We start from the raw sequence: 20776 nt of genomic DNA on the forward strand, positions 1-20776 counted from the left end.
AAACTATTACATACTAGATCTTAAATACATTTGATGATCTTATTATGTTAACGATCATTTAACGCTACTACAAAATTAGTTTTGGCGAGAAATGTTTTGGCCGAATGTATATTTCCAATGTCTCTGTTGTAGTTGTTAGTTATTATCACGCTGTAATAAAACTACAAAAAAACAACAACGTGGAACTGACAGCTGAGAGTCTAGAAACACTCCCAGAACACTTGGCTTGGCCATAACCTGTTTTGGTTATTGGCATTAACAATACTACTCACCTGACTCTGGGTACGAAGAGTTCCGGTAGCCAGGATCCCTCTGCAGCTGAACCTCCTTCAGTGTGAATATGGATATGCCTGCCAAACACGAAGAGCATTATTCTGTCAGTGCGACAGAAACCACATCTTGCCAGGAGAACAGTGTCTTATGTTACGAGGCTGTAACTGATCCTCGCTGCACGCTGCAATATCCTTCAAGTTGTACCTAGCGGAGCTTGCCAAGTCTGCATTACTGCATTGCCATTTCATTACTCACTCTCTGGCAGCGTGCGCACACGTGGCCCCAGGCTCCTGAAGTACGGCTGTTTCATTGCTTCATCGGCAGAGATCCTCTTTTTGGACTCGTACTGACACACAAACATGGAGTCGGTAAAAGAACAGGAACAGTTAGTGTGTGATTGAATACAAATGAGCTGCTGCCTGGATGCACTTCCTTCTATAAATACAGTCCTGACATAGCTGCAAAATGTGTCGCGCTGCCTGCCAGATACTGAGAGACTCACTTTTAGGAATGACATCAGCAGGTCAATGCCATCAGTGTCCAACCTGCAGAGAGGGGAGGGGAGGTCAGTGGCAGTGGGGGACACTCACACATATTGGCGGGTGTAAGGAAGGAAAACAGTCAACTATTCCACAGGATTTCCTTAGAGGAAGTAACAAAAAGCACCAGCTGCTAACTAAACAAACCTACAACACTAATGTCTCATTCACTACGAACTGAAAAGGCTCTTCTCTGATACCTGGGTCTGACCAGAAACATTTGCTCTTTTCCATCTCCAATGATAAGAGAGCTAACGAGAAGAGAAGTCAAGGGAAGTGTTCATCAACTTTAATAAAACCAGAAGCAACATGGGATAAACTGTAGTTCAACAACATACACAGAACAAAAATGACAACAGAGTATGAATATTTATGTTTACCTGGGAGCGTGGTTAATGAGGGGCTGGGCCTTGTATTTGGGGAACTTGTAGGACTTGAACTCGTCAATAGAGGATATTCCAGGCCAGCTGTCTTCTGTCGGAGTGCCTGTGGAGGGACATTCAATCGACCATGTCAGAGTTGGGCTTTGCGGCGGCAGCTGGAGGGGGCTTTTCACGCTGCCACAGGGGCTACATGCCAGGGTTAATGCGATTAAAGGCTCATATTCAAAGTTCCATCGCATCCCCGTCAACAGGGGGCAGCACTCACCCAGCAGCCTGAAGATGAGATGCAGCTCGTCCTCCACCGTGGAGCCTGGGAACAGGGGCCTGCCGGCAGCCATCTCGTAGAATATGCAACCAACACCCCTGTGAGGGAGACGCAGACAGGAGGAATTAGGTCTGAGTGAAGCTTCAAACACAATATAACGCTACAGGTCGTCTGTGGCTACACCACCATGAACTTTTTAGACCAAAATCCCAGTCGAGCTTTAACTGACTGCTTTGTGTCTGTGAGTGGAGAAAGCAGCGGGGGAAAAAAACGTGCCGTGACAAAGTCGTGAGACGTAAAATACTTTTCGTGAAATTAGAAATATTTGGATCGTCCGTGTGCGTAGGCATATGGGCAGAAAGAAGAGAGTAGTCATGATTGTGATACTCTCTAACAGTTGTAGTCGCCCCCGGAGTGCGAGGCCCACTCACCACATGTCTATCTGCGTGGAGTACTCAGAGGAGCCGAGCAGCACGTCGGGAGGCCGATACCAAAGTGTTACCACCTCGTTAGAGTATGTTTTAGTGGGCACAGACTTCGCCCTCGCCAGCCCTGTGGAGCAGAAATGTGAGAAACATAAACAATGTGTTATGCAGTAGTAAATATAGATACAGCAGTTTTCACTAGTATCTAAATGAACGATGATTCATCTTGAAGAGAAAATCTCCATTGTTAAAAAACAAAGCGTTGATGTTAGTTCTTTTGTTATTTACCAAAGTCGGCCAGTTTGAGTTCTCCTCTGTCGTTGATGAGCAGATTCTGGGGCTTCAGGTCTCTGTGAAGAACTTTCCGTTTGTGACAGTACGCCAAGCCTCGCAGGATCTGAAATAGAAAAATCTAAGCAAAGAGACAGTTCTGATAAGTAACCATGATCAATGGTAATCAACAATTACGCCTAAAATATGCCATTTCATATTATTTAAATTTTATTTTAACTGCTCTAAACAACCGGAGCCTTATTTACTACCAGTACTACAATAATATCTAAGTATTTAGTGGTAATAGTGGTGTATGGCTATGACAGAATTTACTCGTATATCGGATTTATTTGCGATGTGCAGGTTATGAGAGTTGACTGCAGGGGTAATGAGGGAGCCAGATGTTGCTGTGTAAACTCAAGCGTGACGGAAGCTGTGACTTAATTCACTTATCTGTGTGCATGACTGTTTGATCCGGTGTGTTGTCAGCATTCATTGGTCTTGTTTTTAATCACGTAGCCACAATAATAAAAGCTTTTTATCTGTTGAACCTTGTGCCTTGACCTTTTGGGGGAATTGTGGGCACCTCTGTAGATTCAGCAGCAAATATTTTGTGTCACGTTGATTCAAGATTGTTTTTAAATAACAATATGTCTTCAAATTTTTTCAGTCAAAAAAAGGAAATGTAACAACATTTCAACACATGGGTTTTTGTGGACAAGGTTAAGAAAACAAGTGCTACTTTCTACATTCCACCACCAGGGGGCACAATAACAGTGTTTCTTGTTGGTGTAAGTAACCACTTAAGTCCTGGAAGTTGATGAAGTTGGCTGGGCCAGCAGGCAGCCTGCGGCAGCTCACCTTGACATTCTGCATGCTCAGGATGTTCCCACAGTCGTCCATGTACTGCTTCAGGTCTTTGTCCTGAACGAGAGAGAGGGGGGAGAGAGAAAGGGAGAACGGACGTCAGAGGAGTGCAGAGGCTACAGGCACAGAAACAGTGGGAAGTAAGCTCTTATCTGCTGAGGCTCATGAATAATAAAGATGGAGAATATATTTGTTTAACCATATTTTAACATGTGAGTCCTGGAGGCAGTGAAGGGCTGAGGACGGAGGATGTGTTGGTCTCACCAGGTACTCGAAGACCAGTGTGAGCGACTTTTCTGTGTGAACGATGTCGTGCAGCGTCACGATGTTGGCGTGTTTCAGATCCTTCAGTAACGACACTAGAGGAAAAGAAAAAGGTGAAAAGGTTGGTTTGTTTTTAGCATTATGGGACATACGGTATAAAACATTTCTTCATTTATCTTTCATGTGTTATTTGCTTTTATTTTAGATGTTATTGTTGTTATACATATATTTCTGTCTTTTGGCTGAGATGGTTTTTAATCTCACCAGTACAATCCCCTTTTATTTACTCAAGTATCATGCCTCTTTTATTACTTTATAATAACAATTACTTATTAAAACACTAACTTAACTAAAACTAAACTCTCATATATCTGGGTTTACACAGATCAACTTTAGTAATGTGTATTATAAATCTTTACATCCCTCACAAATGTCCCAGACTTACAAAACAAACAACAAAAGCATTAAAGAGTTAGAAGTCCAGAAAAACCGAGCAGGATGGTGCATTGGGCAAACACTCAACAGATACCTGTACATCCCACCCTGTTCCATCAGCTTTCTTGTCAAAGCCTGCCCCCAAAACACATGAACATGCACTGACTGACAACTGCTCGAAGCCGACTTTTCTGTGACTCACTCGCTCGTTTCTGTTTCAGCATTGTTTGTTTCTCCAGCTGAAGACTCTGGTGATGCGCAGTGAGAGCACGGGCAGGCAGGTCGGTCAGTGACGGACCAAGTACGTCGACCAATTATTGAATTTAGTCCGACTCTATTTAGTGATGCTTTTTGGGACTCAAAGAGGTTCTGAAAAAAACTTACCAACCTGACTTATGACTAATCTTTAAGTAATTACAAAGTAAACCGTATGTACATAAACCTACAGCACAGGGGCACACAGACTCATACAAATAATGTCACATTCATCTTGCTTTCAACAAAACAGCCCTACGCTTAGGAGGTGATGTCACAGTCACATGACTAATACATATATTGATTAAGTGATTACAAGCTGTACATTTTTCAGTCTCGTAGTGTAATGATAAAATACTTGATCCTGTGTCTTTGAACATTAACATCAAGTTGTCCAAAGATGATCCCAGCAAAATTGAAGACATGTTTGAATTTGTCAGACCTGCAGGCTTCAATGGACGTGAATGGAACACATATTGTTGCCTTTAGCTGATGCATCACTGTCACTCTAAACTGAGCACATTTCATCTCTTTTGATGGTCGTGACAACTCAACCACTCACAACAACCAGAATTTCATCATCGTCTTCAAACGTGCCCTGTGGTGGAAGGCACATTATCATAAACGAATGAGATAATCTTCTATCATCAAATCTAGGTGGAGTCAGTTGCGGGAGTGGTGCAGGGTTCGTGGTCAACCTTTGTACCTTCTCGGATGGCTGTGCACGGTGCCCCCTCCTCATGCTCCAGTCTGATCTCCTTCAGCGCCACAAGGTTGTCCGTCAGCTTACTCCTCCCTTTGAAGACTGTAGCATATGTGCCCTTGAGGAAAAGACAAGAAGGACAGAGGTGAGGACAGGATTCAGAGATTGGACTGATGCTGCACAGTCTGAGCCATCAGGGGTCAAAAGGAAACTCTGTACGATATGTCACCAAGTGCCACTGAGAATTAGCACCTGGTGGAAAACAACAAAGGGGCCAAGGCTGACACTGAATACAAACGCTCACTTACCTCCCCCAGTTTGTCCAGTTTGATGTAGGTTTCCAGCTTCCCGAATCCTATTTCTGACTGGAGGAGAGAAAAGGACAAACAATATTAATAAGGGCGGCGTCTTAATTAGCAATGACAAGCCTACAGACACCACGAGAAATCCTTGTGACGGCCTCGCAGCAACAGAGGGGGATGTAAGGAGGTCACACGCCCCCGACCGCCATCACTTCTAATCTGTTGTGACAAAGGACCGTTGGCTTTTGGCTTTTACAAAGTGTTGGTTTATAGGCAAGACATGCAAAGGCAAACTTTATATATAAATCAGATTAAATACACAACTGAAAACTCTGTGTTCTGGTTGGTAGTTAATTTTAGTCATTTTAAAAACAAAAATGCAAAACAAGAGCTAGTGTCATAATCATTAGTGATTATACTGAATAGTCCTGGGTTTGGGCTGTTAATCGAACTAAATAAGCTGTGTAAATACAGAAAATAATCAGCACTAATCGATAAAAATACAGTATCTGAAGCCATAAAGTGCTGAAAGTCTAAAATGAGAGAACAAATTGCACATACAGTTCACAGCCATTTTATTACATGCAGATAGAGAGAGATTATCTTATAACTAAAATCCAAAGCTCTTTAATAAAACACAACAGCTTTTGTTTTTCTAAGTGAGAGTCGGAGGTCATGTTCAGTCCTGAGAAAAGCTTTTCCAGAAACTAGGAGCATTAAAAAGCAAAGGCAGGGTCACCATATTTTTAACTGACCCTTGGTGCAGAAAGACCAGCACCAGATGAGCGGAGAGGTCTGGGTGTTGAACATTGTGAATTATCCGGAGCCAGGACATTGCTTTCAACATGAAGTAAAATCACAAGCTAATTATCGAGGCAGCTAATAAAGTGAATGCTGGAATGCGATGTAAACAATTGACAACAGATTGAGAGGATGAGGTTGGACGGTTAATGGTGGATGAGGGAGATTTGCTCCCTGTCATCCACTCGGTTTGAGTTTCCTTCTAATTCTGTCACATTCTTCTTCACACGACTCTCATATCAGAAGTACTCACTCTCGGTCATGGGCAAAAATAGTGTACATTTACTTAAGTACAGTGTGGAGGTAGGAACACGTTTTCCTCCACTACATGTATCTGAAAGATGAAGGCAGTAGTTACCTAAAGTGGATCCATTCTTTGCTGAATGATGTAAGATAACAATATGATTTAGTGTTCATCATGAGATGCTATACATCTTTCATACTGATGTAGAACTGAGTAATATTGTCAGGTGTATTACGCCACTGTGTGCGATCTGAACACTTTAGATTCAATATCTACTAAATATACTCCTGTTACTATACAGTATTTTGTATTCTGAAATATTATTCAAGATAGTATATTCAGTCTTTGCATTTTATGTAAGGTATTCTTTTGTGTGTTAAAAACATGTGAAAGATACTTTTCTATTAATGCCTGCATTATTGGACAATGACATTTAAAACATCTCTTTATGGCAACATTGGTTTTGATTGATTTGGTTTTATGTGATGATTTGTTTGGTTATTTAATTAGCTGGATTAACCAAAAACTCAAAAGCTTAATCAAAAACTTTCAAGGGAAAACAACATCATGTCATTCAAAACTGTGTCAAATGTTTTTAGGTCTCTGGTCAACATATACTGATGCTGTTATTTATATATGTACTGTATATCTCTTAACTACTCCCTCTCTTAACATCAGCTTCTCTATTCTCCACTTCACCTAGTTCAGAAATATGAGTACTCCTGTGTATCCCTCTTTCTCTCTGTAACTCCTCGCCCTCGCTGCCTTTCTTTCTCTCTCACCAGTGATGCTCTGCGGGAGCGTCGGCTCAGCGGCTGGTCGAAGGGCGGGCTGCTCAGCTGCAGTTTTTCTAAGTAACCATCAGGTATCCGGATGTCGGCCGGGAGAGACAGACGTTTGTTCAGGTCCTGGAAACACATAGAGAGACACACAACAGAGACTCAATTTGTGTCCACATAGTGTAAAACCCTGAGAAAACGGAGTTAACTCTCAGCAAACAGCGTAAGCTCTGAATAAATACCACTGATTAGCAACAAAATGGCAGAGATCCAGAGTAAACAAGTAGAATCTGTAAGAACCAGCATTATACAGCCAGCTTTCGGCCTCACTGGCCAACAGAGAGGGCAGTGTGTGTGTGTGTGTGTGTGTGTGTGTAAATACACGTGTAGCCGCATGCTTCTATACAGTTCTGTGCAGCAGACTGTGCACATGAGAAAGGCTTCCTGTAGGGGGCCCTTTAAGAGTTCAGGGTAAAGTCTTTGCCAGAGCAACAAAGTATTAAATCATGAATCTAATGAGTTGTTATGTAAAAATCAAACACACACACACACTTACAATGAAATGTCTGGATTCTTCCCATCATGCATTTCCTCTATTTGTTAGATTACTGTTAATCCGGTCCACCCCCCCGCCCCCCGAGGTAACACTGGACACTTAGTTTCACTCGACTGCTCTGCCCCCCTCACTGAAATACAATAATATGCAACTCTGAACTTTCCACATTTGAACAACAAGCTCTCTCATGAATGTGTAACTGAGAAATCCTGGACAGATGAGCCATGACAGTGACTCGACTAATAACAGCAGCAAGGCCTCACATTTGGGGAGTTGGCTGCAAATTACCTGAACAGTTTACCAACAGTAATCCAATATAATACCTAGAATGGTACTCAGTCGAACGTATACCTCCATCAATGCCCTATAAATTCAATCAAGCTGCACCACATTTCACACAATCAGTTCCCTAAATATGTCGGATTTTTTCATTTTAACCACGACCCACGAATTATACTCTGCATCAGTAAAATTGTCAAAAAAGCCTCAAAATGTTCATGAATTGGTTGAACCATTCTGCAAGTTTCATGGTCATCTGCCCAGGAGTTTTTGTGTAATCTTGCTTAAAAACAAGCATGTGTTAACTTCTCAAATAAAAATAGTTAGATGCTGTTATTAATTTTTTTTTAAATATCTTTCAGTTTTCTTGTGTTGGGACAAAACAAGCAAACTAAAAGAATAACACAGGCTTAAGGAAACTGACAGAAATTTCTCTCTACTTTCTATTATTTTTGGAAAAAAAATTTGGTGGCAGATTAATCGGAAATGAAAAAAACATTAAGTCGCATACATGTAAATAACAGCCTTTCAGCTTGAGCACACGCTGCCACAATGTGCATCTGTGTTTTTTAAATTTTGATCATTACACCCAGCGCTGCTGCTCCAGAGTGTCTGTGTGCAGAACCAGGATTGGTAGTTTGCCATCGGAGCAAGTGATGCCATCCATCACTTGACCTTTGCACCCCCCACCCTCCTCTCGTTGTCCAATCAACCAGGCCTAATCTGTTACAACAGGAGCCCATCTGGACCGTATTACAGTAATCCTTGTGATGTAATCCCAAAACAGCACAACTTCCTCTGCAGCAAGATCCAATCCACCAATCCACTGCCTGACCATAAACGGAAGGACTTCCTCATTCGTCCTCACCCTCTTCTACTCTCCCTCCTTTGAGAGTCACTGCAGCATAGAGACAGCAAGCAAGGCTGCACAGTGAATGTATTGCTTGATCACTTCATCAACAGCAACACTGCGCTCCATCATGCTGCTTATATCAGTTAAAAACAATGCAGAGTGTTTGTTGGGCTGCAAGAAAGAATCTGAGTGTAACTGTGTGCGTGTGTGTATGTGCTTCTGCTCAACATCTTCTTGTTGTGAAACAGTCACAGGAAGTGTGAGGTTCGCTGCTTGCAAAGGCACAGTGAGAGGTGACGTGTAATGTCTGTGAATGTGTGGGTGTGTGTGTGTGTGTGTGTGTGTGTGCACACGCGTGATTGTGGGTATGGCCCCAAATGGAGTAAGCTGCTTAACTGCACGTTTAGAGGGTGTTGTTTTTCTGTCTGTCTTGGTTTGTCTGCTCAAAATCAGAAACCCCCAGAGATCCTGCTGCAATCACAGTGACTGATAAACACTGTAAGAAGAGGAGAAGTGTGTCTTCTTCAATCACAAGACTTTTTCCTCCTGTAATGAACCAGCAGGTGCTAAGCAACACACACTTCACTGGCCTATTGTCCAATTGTCAACCTCTACCACACAGACAGGGGAATTTAATATGTAAAAATGATATATGATCATAAATAAATTTCCAAAACAAATGCTTTGTATGTTTGAGGATGTTGAAATGAATAAAATCATCAACATGTCAAGGTTAACCTTCAGTGACATTTCACTTTCACTATCCCACAGTCACCCTGACACTGCAGTCAGGTGTACATCCCTAAAATCCCATTAGTAGTCATTAAGATGGATTTAAAGGTCCAGGTTGTAAGATTTAGGTGAAAGGGATCTATTGGCTGAAACTGGATATATAATAATCCAAGTGATTTTCATTAGTGTGTTTCATCTAAATTGTACAAATTGTTGTTTTCTTTACCCTAAAATGGACCCTTGAAATTTAAATACTTTATATTTACATAGGGAGCGAGTCCTCTATACGGAAGCAGCCATGTTTTATTTTTAAACAGTCTAAACTGGACAAACTAAACACCAACTACACACTTCAAATGTATGTCTTCATCAGATTCCATCCATCAGATTTCCTGTCATTACTATGGAAACACACATAGAAAGCTGATTGAAATCTGCAAAAGTCAAATTAACCTCCCTGAGCAGCCCACAACCTTCAGTGTAATTTCTCCTCTTGCTGCCTTTTGTGTCGCTTTGGCCCAACAGGACTAGAGCTTTCACTCCTGATCACGTTCTCCATTTGTGTGCGTGGTTGACTTCAAATATGCTCCACTAAATCAGCCTCAGTATGACTGGAGCCACGACCATTTTATCTCTACAGAGGCTTGTTTTTGTTCTCAAATGTTAAATCATTATTTTGGAATAATGATGCTTCCTTACGCAAACATAACATCCTCATTGTGGCATGAAATGTAAATTCAAATACAAAACAAAAAAATTGTCACAGCAAAAGTCTTTCCATAATGTGTTGACATTATGTAACTACCAGTGTGTGTGTGTGTGTGTGTGTGTGTGTGTGTGTGTGAGAGAGAGAGACAGAAAGGTTAGTGGGTGTAGGTGGTAGTGAAGAGATTCAAAACTATGTTTAGAGGTACAGTATGTGGAGTCAGTGTACATATGTATTTGCACATGAATGTGTATGTCTTATGCTAAGATTATGTGGGCAGCTGCGTGTTCATGAAGACATGACAACGCTCAGTTTCCAAGTGAAGCTGCAGCACACACATCATTAGATACTGTGTCTTACAGAGGAAAAAATGTCCCTTGTTAAATACTGACATACTGACTGATCGTTCAAGCTTTCCATTGAATTATATTAAACAGACCTTCAATGACAATGTGGAGGATGAACCACTAGCCCAGGTATAACCCAGATAAACAGATGTGTCGTGATTCATAACCATAACATATTCAGACGTCAGAGCTTGTACAAATGTAGCCGGTGACTCACACCCCACAAAATAATTAGTATTTCAAAAAGCAGGAAGTCTGTGCAAGGACAAAGAAAGTCTGACAACAAGAGAGACTCATATTTCACCTCTGCAGAGATGCGTCTGTTCCCTCGGTTCCTCAGACAAACACCTGTGGGTGACTGCACCTCGTCTGAGGACGTCCCTGATGCCTGGTCGCTCTCCCCATCGGACCCCATCTTCAGGTTCTCGTGGACGATGTCTGGAGTAGGGAGACAAAGTTAGAGAGCGCAAAGAAGGATAAGGGGTTGAGTTTGGGAGATGGAGCAGGTCTGTGTGAAAACAGGTCAGGGCTCAGCAACAGCTTAGACTTCACCTGCCTCAGCAGATCGTATCTGGACCGCCTACAATTGGTCCAGATCACTGCAGCAATAGTGCTGACTGGTTCCAGCAAGATGACCTATATCACACCCAGTCTATATTCCTTACATTGGATCCCCTTACATTCAGAATTCATTTGAAGGTTCTCATTCTAACATACAGAGCACTCCATGGCCAGATGTACATCTCCAACCAGTCAATTGAGCACTGGTATCGAAGTGTTTTTTGGGTGCTAATGCTTTGTCTAATTCTTTAATTGTAAAAACTGTTGTTTTGTGAAGCACATTGTGATCTGCTCTATGAAAGGTGGCATATTGAATACACTTGACTTAAATCACTTACTTTAATTTACTTTTACCATATCCTTTGTGCTTATCTCGTTGCCGGCTGTGTTGAACACATGATGTGAATGCAAAGTATATTAGATTTAATAAGTTTGACTGATATATTTAATATACTCCAGTGCCACAGGGCTTTAGACAAATCCATATATCAAGCTCATTTCCCCACCTCTCAAACAAACTCAGGTTTCATACAGGATGAAACACACTGTCATCTTCTCCAGGCTTTATGTTTATATTATGAAAACTGTATAAATATTGTACATGGGCTCACAATCCAAGCAACTGGTTTTCTTTAGAGCTCATACTATTATTCTATGGCTCAATATTTTAACAAATTCTTTACAGTGCGGCTGAATGTAAAATCTGGAATGATTTAACTGATATTTATGTGCGTCTGTGCTGACATCTGCCTGCGGCAATGTTAGTTTCAGCACGTAATTCACACATAATATATCACTTAGAGTATGAAGGTTCAGCTGACTCAGTAGAAAGTGTAAGACAAGGATCTGACATGTTTTGAGGATATTCCACTTGTAGCTATTAGACAGCTAAATCTAACAGCTTCACATTTAGATTTTAATATAGAATAACATTTAGCCACTAGCATCTACACACATTCTACAAATTCCACACAAAATAAATCCCTTGCACTAAACCTCTGTTTAAAGTCACAAAAAAGTGTATGTGGATGTGTGCGTGTGTGTCTCACCAAGGCGACTGCCATTGCGAGGCATGACCATGAGAGACCCGAGGCCTCCTCCGATAACACTTTGAGGTCGTCGCAGCGGTGGCTTTTTGAAGGATCCTGTGTACTGATGGAGGAAGGAGTGCACGCTGTGGGCAGACGGAGGACGACCGTTCCTCACTATGGGCTCTGCCAGAGAAGACAAAAAAACAATGAATAAAATGTATTTTTGTTTATTGTCATTGCAGGTATACAAGGTTTACATGTCAGACAATAAATGACAAATGGCAGAGTGAAGTACAGAAATGCGAAAGATAAACGTTTTAAAACTTCTGTCTGTCTGACTAACAGCTTTCTGATGCAGGAGCATGACTGGCGAAACCATAGCATAACACCAGACTGCATTAAATAATCACTACCGTTACATAAGTGGTTTTAACTCTTAATCTACTGATGCATAGATTTGCATGTAATATATTAACTGCTGTGATAAGACAGTCTATTGCATCACTATAGCACATTAAGCATGTGTTTGTATAAAAGGATTTTATGTAGGGACACGGAATTTGAGTTTTATTTATCACGAGAAGCAGAGTGAGACTGGTGAACAGAGGAAAACACCCAGAATAAAAAGACAAAGAAAGAAACTGAGATAATCAAAGTAAATGAACTCATGAAAGAAACAGGTGAACTGTTGTAAAATAGATTTAGTGTAATATAGTTCAGGGTAATTTGAGATATTGTCTTATTTTAGTTTATTTCAAAATACAAAGTAGGGTTGGGGGTAGGTTGAACTTTCCATGAGTATAACCATCCTGCACTGAAACTGGGGTTATCCAAATGTAAACAGAGCCGACCTCAGGCTTCTGTTCTTGAGACCACTGCAACTCTGATACTGTGAATAGCCAGTATCAAAAGTAAAGAAGTGACAGAGGTTAGCATGTAAACAAAAGGTCTTGTAGTCGAAGTTGTGTAGTCCCATTTGTCAGAAAGCAAAGGATTTAGTGGGATTTATTATGTACAGAGCAGCACATACTGAAACACAGACTGTGGGGAAAAACACTGAGCCCCAGAGAAGCAGTTAAGCAGGACAGTCGGACCACAGACAGACGGACACAGCAGGACATGTGCAACAAGGGCAGTGAGGATTAGGATGCAACACAAAGCAACAGCTATTAAGAGTAAATAATTCCATCACACAAGAGAAAGATGGTTATGGAGCTTAAACATTTGTCACTCAGACATAAACAAGGTCAGAGAGAATGAAATAAAATGTTATATCAGTTCATGTGCGTGATCAAAATACTACAAGATAACACCACATGGAGAGTCACAGTTCACGGCCGACGTAATTCCCACTTTTCTGGTTTTGACAGCTCTCAACATGGTGAACTCTCCACTCAAAGATGCAAACAGACGCAGGGTGCATCTTGATCTCCCCCTCGGAAAAAGACTCAGATCATATCATATAAAAAAGCGATGGGAACAAGTATAGGGAAGGCAGTTCAACAAAAACAACTTGCACAGGCAGTAAGGAATGTAGGACATGTAGTAGCACAACAAGCTTCATTTTATATCTACAACATCTATAATAAATGGTAAACAAAGATTTATGAGGTTTTAGAGTAAGCCAGCCATGTATTCACCTAAACACCCCCACAGCTCAATGATTAGACTGGCCTCTGGTATCCAGGGTCAACCAACCCTGTGGTGCTGTTTTCTCACTTAAATCTCATCATGAAAATTAGGTTCACAAGACTCAAACTGCCTTTTCCAAGCAGATTCACAGCAAAATGTTCAGGTCCTAGACTATTTAAGACCTTTTTAACGAAATGAAATTTAAGATCAAACTTGCTATGGAAATACCGAAAATATACTTCACTGGATCTCCTTGATCCCCATTATCCCAAGTTTGACAAACGTTTGACATGCTTGATGAGAACATCCAGGGCCTGGCTTTAACCACCACAAATGCTTGTCATTCTCAAGCCACTTATCATTTAACTTGCATTTTTCCAAGTTCATAAACTAGCTATCAGGCTGGTAAGAAAGGCATTAGTTTAACATATAAACCCAACTAGAAACAGACAATGCAAATCTGAACTAGTAATTCTTCTTTACAGCGACTTTTTAGGGACTTAAATTTATAAAATTGAATTTCATACATTGTAAGACTTTCTAAGGACCTGCAGTCACCTTGTGACAACCACAAACACAACCAGGGTCATGAAGAAGTATCTAAAGTGACAAGAAGAACAAAGAGTCCTGCAGCAGATGATCTGGTGACCATCATCTGATCCAGACGATGTGGCCTCCATAAAGCTCTGGCATCATGGAGTCATTTTGGGACATGAAGAGACAGATACAGATACAATCCACAGAAGAACAAACTGTACCGTTTTCTCAAAAAGGGTGCACATGTTTGTCAAGGAATGGTGCTATTTTAAACACCAAGGATGGTCACACCAAATACTCACTTGACCTTTTTCTGATGTTTATACTGTGTGTGTTAAAATATAGAAAGTATTAATGCCCTTCTATTTGAGAGAATCCTCTAAAACATTTGCACTGCACTGTTTGTTAAGAATTTCCTAGATTCCCTATATGGAGACAGAAAAATACACAGCCCCCAAGTATAATATACAGGTCCTTATGCCACCGCTCCCTTATCTCTCTGCAGCTGCTGCCACTGCCGCTGGCCTGAGTCATGTTGTCGTGTTACATAACCAGATCAGAACCAGAACACATTCCCCAATCACAGAGTTCAGATCACATCTCATCTGGCTACTCCATTCTGTCTCCTCTCTACCCTACTTACTGTTACACAGGCCACTGCAATCCCAACACGCAAGCTCTGTCTCACACACACACACGCATGTGCACGCACACACACACACACAAACACACAGAACATGATTCTGTGTCCCCACTCTCTAAGCACAGAACACTCTGGCCAAACCTGGTGTTAATCACTGCACAAAAAGCTCTTTACAAAGCTCAGTTAGTTCTCAGAAGAATTGGGAGGTGGGGGGGGGGTGTCCTAGGACGATCTGATTGTTTGAAGAAGGGAAAATAACTGAGGACAAGTCTGAAAGAGGCTTGGAAGAGAGAGAACTCGGGGTGTGCGAAATTTAGGGAAGCATTAGAAAAAAGAGATTCCTAACTAGCTTCACCAAGTCATCCAAGTTGCTGTGGCAATGTCATGGAAACTCTAGAATGTTTCCAGTACCCCGAGCACCATGGTAACGACGTGGTGGCACACCGAGGCATGCTCCCTCCCTCGCTCCCCGTAGATTTTGTGAATATCAGCAGAGATAAGCTGCTGTGCCACTCTGCTTTTTATTTTGACGCCTTAAAGGCTGCAGCCTTCAACTGAATCCAAATGAATGATGTAATCATCTACAGTGTCTGTGAGCACAGAACAGAGTTTATATCTAACTGACAATAAGCCAGTGGCAGTTGGAGCAAAATAAAACTGAATTGTCAGTGTGAAAGAGGCACATCTTTGTTGGTTCCCTGATAAAAAGTAACAACTAACATTAAAGCCTAATGAAAAAAAATCAACCTCATCCCCTGAGGTGCATTTCAGTTAGAAATATCTAATCATTTGGCCTCATTCACCGTTTTTAAGATTTAAAATCCACTTTTACAAGGATCCTTACTTTCAGCAATGTTTTCTCATTCCTCTTATTCTTATTGTTCTGATGTAAGGACAGAATCTGCACACAATAAAGAGCACTGAAAGGCTTGTATACAATAATATGTTTTTTACTTTTAACTCTACAGTTGTATGGTTGTAAAAAAAAAAAAATGTTCTTGCAAATTTTTTTTTTAAATGCTTGGAAATGTTGAAGAGGAGAACACACACAGAATATCTGGTCTATGCTGCAAAAGATAAGAAAATTCTTAAGAAGAAATTGGTGAATGAGGCCCATTGTGTTCTGTTGAGCATGCTGCTTAATGTGAGCTTCAAATGTTAACTTAATAAAACATTCAGCAGTTCAACTTTGATTCCTATTTCAGATTCTAGGATCGTGTTAGATCAAATTTGGATTTTGCTTTGGATAAAAAAAGTACATTATATCTGCAGTCCATTAAAATTCAACGACTAAATCCCATTTCAGATATGCTCTTCATTGCGTAAATGTGCTGGGAATGTTTAAACATTATCCTGGTGCTTGAATAAATGCCCACTCGCCTATGTTTATCCTTCACTTGTTGTAGATGTGTATCCTGGGCCCAAAAATCAACTAAACTAAGCCCCTCATCTTATTAATCTGAAAAACAGCCCACAGTGACCTGATAGACCCAGAGATAGAAGAGGAACACACTCAGCTGCCAGATAGGTATGACTTGCTCTAATGGAGTCAAATTCAATAATCCTCCAGTATATCTTCCCTCCATAAAGGTTGTAATGTTAGGTTTGTTGACGCTGGCTGCAGTTTGCGATGCTGTTGAATTGCACATTAATATAGTGTCTGTAATATTTAGTCTACATTTGATTTAAATGGAGAGGACATGCCACTCAAATCCCCAGACATTTAAGTGGTAACAGTTTGTGTAGCGTGTGGTCTCCTGTCCCCAAGCAATCAAGTATTATTAATGCACAAAGACTGCAAGACTCCCGATCACAAGACATCCTGTTGTGTGAACTGCACAGTGATCCGATGACTTTGAAAGTTGCATAGTCTGACCTTGGTATATGCTGGGACTCATGGGCACTGTAGTATTCACCATACATAAGTTATGTAAGAAAACTAAACTGAAACTACTTAAACTCAGTGCCATGAAACATTATGAAGAGGGAAATAGAGAAATCTACGGAGATTTGAATACAAACACCCTTTAAATTTAATTTGATTAAAACTCACCACTGTCCTTCAGGCCGTTTTCCTCGATGGTCATCTGCTCAGCCAGCTCAGACAGCGACTCGTCAATGGTGTGGCTGCCCCGTAATGTCTGAGAGAGTCGTCTCTTGAACCGCTTCATCTTCTCCATGGAGCTCTCGGGAAGGGGAGGCCTGAGGAAAGCAAAAAGAAAGAAAAAATTGACATTTGGCTGCAATCCATGCAAGACAAAAGGGAATGCATGAGTGCATGTTTTAGTTACAGAAGAATGAACCAACTATCTGAAAGCTGTAGTGTTGATGTGGCTCTTGACATTTCTCATATCTGTATTGCAAAATGGCTTTAATTCAAAAAGGTGACACCTCATCTGCCTGAAGCCATGTTTCACAATCAGGAGCCAAACTGACACCAAAGACAGGGTTAGATCACTAGGTATCAGACTGGCCGAACAAAGACACAGACCAATCAGCACCCGGATGATAATTATGACTCAGCTCATTCAGGCACATTGCTTTACATTCCTCCCCCCTGGGAAAATATGACGAGTTAGTGAGAGATTCTTACGGGTGAGTTTAGAGTTCGGTCCCTGGCACAGCGGACTGTAAAAGCAAATCCTAAACCGGAGGGATTTGCTGCTGAATGGAGCAGGACTAGCCTGGGCCACATTGAGTCCACATTACACATTCCAGCTGCCTTTACTGTGTGCACGAGTGTGACTGAGTGCAAGAGCTAGACTCTAGCTAGAGGCTCTATGTGTGTGTGAGAGAGAATCTGTGTGAGGAGAGGGAAAGGGGTTCGAATCAAGACGGAAGATATTTGTGAAAACAGCAGATTACAAGCAGCCGCTCCCTGTGACCTCGATGTAGAAATCATGACTCCACTACAACTGCAAGTCTGGACCTGTGATTGTCTGTCTGTGGTTATGATGATGATGACGATGATGATAATGACTAAAAGCAGACATGAAAACAGATGAGCAGAACGGGCTTCAGGTTTCACCGCCTGTCAACTAGTCCCCAGTGACAGCCCTGTCTTCCAGATATCAGTCATGACATGGATTATATCCAGCGACGCATCAAATCAGCTACAGTTAAACAGAGGAAATGTGGGGATGATTGCGTTTGAGGGACATTGTAACAGAACAGGGTCTGACTGAGAACTACAGATGCTCTCTAAACGTTGGTTATTAAAGGCTAACATTACTCTGACTTTGTATTGTCCTTTATTTTGCCTGTGCAATTGTAACACAAAAGAGCATGAAAGACTACAAAGCTTTCCAAACAGTCTAGTCTCAAACATATGGCTGCAATAGATGATTATTGTCAGTATAGATTTTTTGTCTAAAATCTTTAAATTCTCATTCTTTACAGCCCGAAGTGATGTGTCCAAAACCAACCATATCCAACTGATGAAGATATGAGGCAGAGAAAGGCAGCAAAATTCTCACATTTGAGAAGCTGTAAAGTAATGAATGTTTGATGGATGACTGAACTGATTAACCTGCAGTTACCTATTGGAGATGGTGGGGATTGGGAAAAGCATCAGCTCTAACTAAAAGTGGTGAAAAGGTTACAATAACTAGTGTGAAAATGTGACAACATATGACATCTGTAGCCAAACAACACAAACACAGTGGCTTGATTTAAACATTTCATTACACAAAAACAGATCATTAGAATCAGTGTGTTAAAAAAATCTGCCATGAAAAATAGAACATGCAGCTCCTGAATCCTCTGCAGAGTTTTATGAGGCAGCGAGCTTGTTCCTATTCCCTACACTGAGTGGACAGCAGCAAGCGTCTTGTCTGAACTGGGACTGAGGCCAAAGCAAACTGGGGAAGCGCATGGAAGAAATATTAGACTGAAGATCAGGAGAATGTAAAATGCAGAAGGAAACTTAATACACTATGCGCAGCTTCAGATAACAGTGAGGTACCTGAAAAAACGTGAACTGGAAAACCCACATACTGTGTAATTTGTGAACTTACTGGTTTCAGTTACCTGGTTCAGTCTTTTGGGGTAAATTTTATGGAGCCGTGATGTTCTTGGCTTGTTTCTGGTCAGGCACATTTATTGCACAAAGTCTCTATAGCTATAGCTTTCAGGATATCAAAATGATAAGTCCAAGTTTTGTGAGATGAGAGGAGCACATATTAAACATTAAAATTTAATTAACAGGACAAATTAACAATGTCTTCACTCTCACAAACTTAACATAGCACTCCTCTAACAGAGGAAAAGAAAAGACCTTTATTGTTTCAGCTGAACCAGAGATATCATCTTTTTCATTCCACATCGTCCTTGTCCAAACCCGCCCCCTGCATTACCCACGTTGCATCTCAACCACAGACAGCTGGGACAGAGATTCAGGTGCTGGTAGCAGCTAATGTATCTTTGAGTCACTAGCCTCAAGCAGAAATTTGGAGCAGTTACAGAGCTCTGGTAACATCACTTCATTCTAAATCCACTGCCAGGTTTCTGTTATATTTAAAATTTAAGACTAGGAACCCAACCTATGCCTACTGAAATTACATCACACAATTTATCAGACTTCACAAATAGCTTTATGCAACTTTATGCCACATTTTCAGTCATACAACCCAGGAACTATGGACAAGCTGTAGAACAGATGAGATACTCTTTTCCACTACAGCCTTATTTTCCTCTTCAGACTGGTCAGACCATACATTTTACATGATATTCTTGTCTTGTGCAGCTTTTATTCCACATTTATACGTTCTTCCCTTTGGCATTTGCCAATCAATCTCATCATTCTAGGAACTAAGAGGAGGCAGAGCGTCAACTAGTTTGTCATAACGGCTTCACGTCAGTCAGTTCTGCCTCCTGACACATCAGCCTTACCCACACTCCTGCTGCAGCCGTGCACACAGCCTGCAACGCTGACACTGGATAGAAAGGGAACACTCAGAACTGATCGAAAACTATTTATTCATCACTGTTGGCAGGTGCACTGAAGAAGACGACTTACCTGTCAAAGCATCAGTGATTTAATAGCCAAAGTAGCAATTTTCTAACCACTCTGGTTGAACTTCAATTGAAACAGTCATTAAATTGATTAGTTAATCAACAGAAAAGTAATAGAAACAAACAACTTGTTAAGTTGTTTCAGTTGTATACTAAAGCAAGAATGCTAATTATCTGCTTGTTCCAGCTTTTAAAATGTGATTATTTGCTGCTGTTTTAATTTGAAGAAAAATATGTCTCTCCATGGAAATTGCCCAAACAATTCTCCAGAAACATATCTACCTATCCCCCTCGCTCTTTCTCACCCGAACACACATGGACATCGTAAACAAAGAGCCACGTAGTAAATGCCATTCTGCTTGCTAATGCAAAGTTATCTAGCTATGAGCGACAACTCCAGTAGCAGCACACACACTTTTCAGCGTTCAAACAGTGTGTGTGTGAGACAGACGAGGGGCAGGTAGACAACATGGTGGTTTAATAGTTTCAGCATTGATTCGAAAAATGAGCGCAGCTTTATAGATTCCCACTAACAAGCTGTCCCTGGGGGCGGGGCCGCCCACCTTTGATTAGAGGGTGTAACCTTTTCAGATATCAACGTAAACGTAAGCATCGGCGCTGCAAGGTCCAAGATGGTTTGAAACACTGTGTGCAAGGAGAGCCATGTTCAACCCATAAATGTAGATTTTTTTTCTACATTTGTTAATACATTTTTTCATTAATTTTCATTAATCATATACTTAAAAAACAACATGTAAATAAGCAGCATCTCATAAAAGTTAATTGGTAAAACTAAAAGTAACATTGAACTTTAAGAACTTGTTACTTTCATCAGTTTGTGGACTTTTTATAAACTTATTGATAGATTAATCAATAATGAACACATCCGTAAATTGACGCCATAATTCAGATTTTATTCTGGTTGAACCAAAACACTTTGACATGTTAGTAAATCGCTGGGATACATCAGAATTAAGTACTAATAGATTAGGATAAACCGACATGCTATTTACTGTTGGTTTCCATGGTAATAACCAGGACCCCCTCTTGCTGTAATAATGTATAGGATGAAGCTATA

At 40.9% G+C, this 20776-nt stretch overlaps 1 protein-coding gene across 2 annotated transcripts in view; it reads right to left on the reverse strand.

The window, feature by feature from the left end:
* Positions 1-20776, reverse strand: part of LOC109624545 (cyclin-dependent kinase 17-like) — a 29341-nt gene that overhangs the window by 1471 nt on the left and 7094 nt on the right. Inside the window, exons 2-17 of one of the 2 annotated variants that reach the window (XM_069528090.1) lie at positions 16739-16887; positions 11892-12056; positions 10586-10719; positions 6812-6937; positions 4991-5047; positions 4686-4800; positions 3290-3384; positions 3020-3082; positions 2174-2297; positions 1892-2012; positions 1461-1558; positions 1193-1298; positions 1013-1063; positions 776-818; positions 529-619; positions 273-350 (exon numbers count right to left, since the gene is read on the reverse strand). In XM_069528090.1, coding sequence (XP_069384191.1) covers positions 273-350; positions 529-619; positions 776-818; positions 1013-1063; positions 1193-1298; positions 1461-1558; positions 1892-2012; positions 2174-2297; positions 3020-3082; positions 3290-3384; positions 4686-4800; positions 4991-5047; positions 6812-6937; positions 10586-10719; positions 11892-12056; positions 16739-16865 — 1594 coding nt within the window. In that variant the 5' untranslated portion in view covers positions 16866-16887. The remainder of the gene's footprint in view (positions 1-272; positions 351-528; positions 620-775; positions 819-1012; positions 1064-1192; positions 1299-1460; positions 1559-1891; positions 2013-2173; positions 2298-3019; positions 3083-3289; positions 3385-4685; positions 4801-4990; positions 5048-6811; positions 6938-10585; positions 10720-11891; positions 12057-16738; positions 16888-20776) is intronic. The other variant, XM_020079297.2, reaches the window with a different exon arrangement.

Source organism: Paralichthys olivaceus, chromosome 7 (genome assembly GCF_024713975.1).
Source record: "Paralichthys olivaceus isolate ysfri-2021 chromosome 7, ASM2471397v2, whole genome shotgun sequence".
Lineage (NCBI taxonomy): Eukaryota > Metazoa > Chordata > Actinopteri > Pleuronectiformes > Paralichthyidae > Paralichthys > Paralichthys olivaceus.